Below are 2,332 nucleotides of genomic sequence, written 5' to 3'. Positions count from 1 at the left end.
TCCAGCACTTAGATCGGGGCCTGGCACTCACAAGGTGCTCAGTCAGTATTTCTTGAACAGCCACTGTGCTAATACACTTTTTTTTTCTTTTTTTTTTTTTTTACAATTTAAAAATATTTACTGATTCATGCTTTCCAGAACATTGTTTTCAAACAATTCACCAAAGGCCAATACTCCCATCTGCTCTCAATGCTAAGCAATTTTTTCCACCCAAAATGATGAAATAATGTATATTTTTATACCTAATCAGTTTGTGACAGCTGTGATTCTCAAACACTTTTTAAAAATAGAAATAAGATCAAAGTTGCAAACAGACCATAGGTAGTGATTTTTAAAACTGAATAGACAAAGCCTGACTCCAACTGACCAAATCACCCATCAGCTGGATTCGGCCTTTTCAGGCTACATGAGGACTTTGCTCAAGAGACCTGCACGTATCAGACGGGTTCCCATAGATGTCCTTAACACCACAAGCGCAGCTCCTGACCCCCGATGCTGCCAACAACAGCAGGGGTACAGAGAGGAGACCCTGCTGACTGATTCAGTTTTATCCTTCAACACAATTCTCTTCTCCACTCCCTTCATCGGCTTCACCTGCTTCCTTGCAAGAATCTTGGCTGTTGGTATCAGTAAGATAATTTTCTTCCCCATTCTCTCTCTCTTCTATTTTTTCTTCTTCATTAAAGCTTTCTTTACCTTCCCTGAAACTTTTCATCTTTTGATTGCTGAAGTACTCAAATATTTTTCCACTTTGGCCTTTCTCTGAAACAAACTCATCAGATATTCCTAGTGCTTATAAGGTGTTAGAATAATGCTTTTCTGCTGCCATTCTTGCATTTTTCTGAGCGACTCTTTCAAATGGCAGCGGCCTGTTTTTTAATTTTTCTTCTCTTTCTTCTAGTTCTCGTCGGTAGTCTCTCCTCCTTTCCTTTTCACTCTTTCTTGTGGCTTGTTCTCTTCCCCTGGAGGACACCGTGGGCATGGGAGGGTTGAAGCTACAAGGCACAGGCTTTGCAGTTGTACTTGTTACTGGAGACCTGCACCTTGGAGACAGATAAAGCCAACATGTGCATCGGCAGGCGGACGCGCAACCGCTGCGCCACCAGGGAAGCCCCAACATGTTTCTTTTAAATTTTCTTCATCTGCTTCAATATCTGCCAAGATTTTCTCTCGTTTAGTGGATGCATGTGAGGCTGCATGAAGGTCAGATGGTTCACAGACTGTCAGGGGTTTTGGACACTTCTGTTCTGAGTGATGCTTCTGATATCTCTCAGGAAGGTCTTCAGAATCAGCAGCCTGGCACCTAACCTTGTGTTTACACTTGGACTTTTCAGCCTGTTCAGGACACTTGGGCTTCCTTGTAGCATAACTTCTGCCAGCTGGACTACAAGGCAGAGGCGATGAATTCTGTAAAGAGTCTTGAGTTCTCTGCTGCGTCCTAATGTTTCTACAGAGCTCTTCTTCTGTTAACTTGCCATTGATAGTTGAACCGTAAGTAGATCGAGGTATAGGTCTGGCTTTAAATCGGTTTGTTTCCTTTTCAGACTTAAAAAAGGCTTTCAGCTGCTTTTCCCGAATTTGCTTCTGTTCCTCCCTTGCAATAAACTTAAAGGGCTTTTGCGAGGCCAAAAGAGCTTCTTTGTTTTCCTCCTTCGTAGACCTCCTCCGTTCTTCATTTTGCTTGACTATATCATGATAAAGGGGGAGAAAGACGAACGCAGGAACCGGGCTGGCTCGGAAGTTTTTCTTACACTCTGATTCTTCTTGTTTTTTGAGCAGTTTGCGTGCCATTTCCATATCTGATTTAGATTTCATGTTCTCTTTTCTTCTGCTCTCTAATCATCATTTGAAAAGGCTCAGGTACTGTAATCTTTGGCACCCATTCTTTTGGCTTCTTTTTCTTTTCTTTCAAGTGCCGGCAAGTCAGCATCTTCAAACTGAATATGATCTTCAACAGAGAAGTTTGACCACATGTTCTCGATGAGCTCCTTAGCATAGGTCATTAGCTAATACGTTCTTGATGTAAAAATATTTAAATAACCCATCAGCTCAGACTTGCCCCCTTGGGAGAGTTGAGCCGCCCCCAGCGCCGCTCCTGGACTGCCCCAGTGCCTGCCCTCCCCCACCCTACGTCCCTAGAGTCAGGAACAGGTGACTGTCTCTCTGTGATGCAGCGTGTCTGGATACAAAGGGCCCGAGAGCTGGGAGCATGTCTCATGCGCTCTGGGTGTCCTTCCTCACACCCCCTCGCTGCCAGAGGATGACCGCTAGAGAGGGCTCAATAACAGCAAAGGCAGGAATAGTAATTCAGGCTAACAGCACGGAGCCCTAG

The 2,332-nt window shown here is 44.2% G+C and overlaps 1 protein-coding gene across 1 annotated transcript; it reads right to left on the bottom strand.

The window, feature by feature from the left end:
* Nucleotides 1-758: 758 nt before the first annotated feature.
* On the bottom strand, nt 759-2,003 carry LOC102987139 (protein FAM161A-like). Its single transcript, XM_055090921.1, is given in 4 exon segments — nt 759-1,067; nt 1,121-1,816; nt 1,818-1,903; nt 1,905-2,003. Coding segments are annotated over 4 exon segments (1,155 nt in total). The 3' UTR covers nt 759-793.
* Nucleotides 2,004-2,332: the final 329 nt, after the last annotated feature.

Source organism: Physeter macrocephalus, chromosome 14, assembly GCF_002837175.3.
Source record: "Physeter macrocephalus isolate SW-GA chromosome 14, ASM283717v5, whole genome shotgun sequence".
Classification (NCBI taxonomy): Eukaryota; Metazoa; Chordata; class Mammalia; order Artiodactyla; family Physeteridae; genus Physeter; species Physeter macrocephalus.
This window is presented reverse-complemented; position numbering and strand designations above follow the sequence as displayed.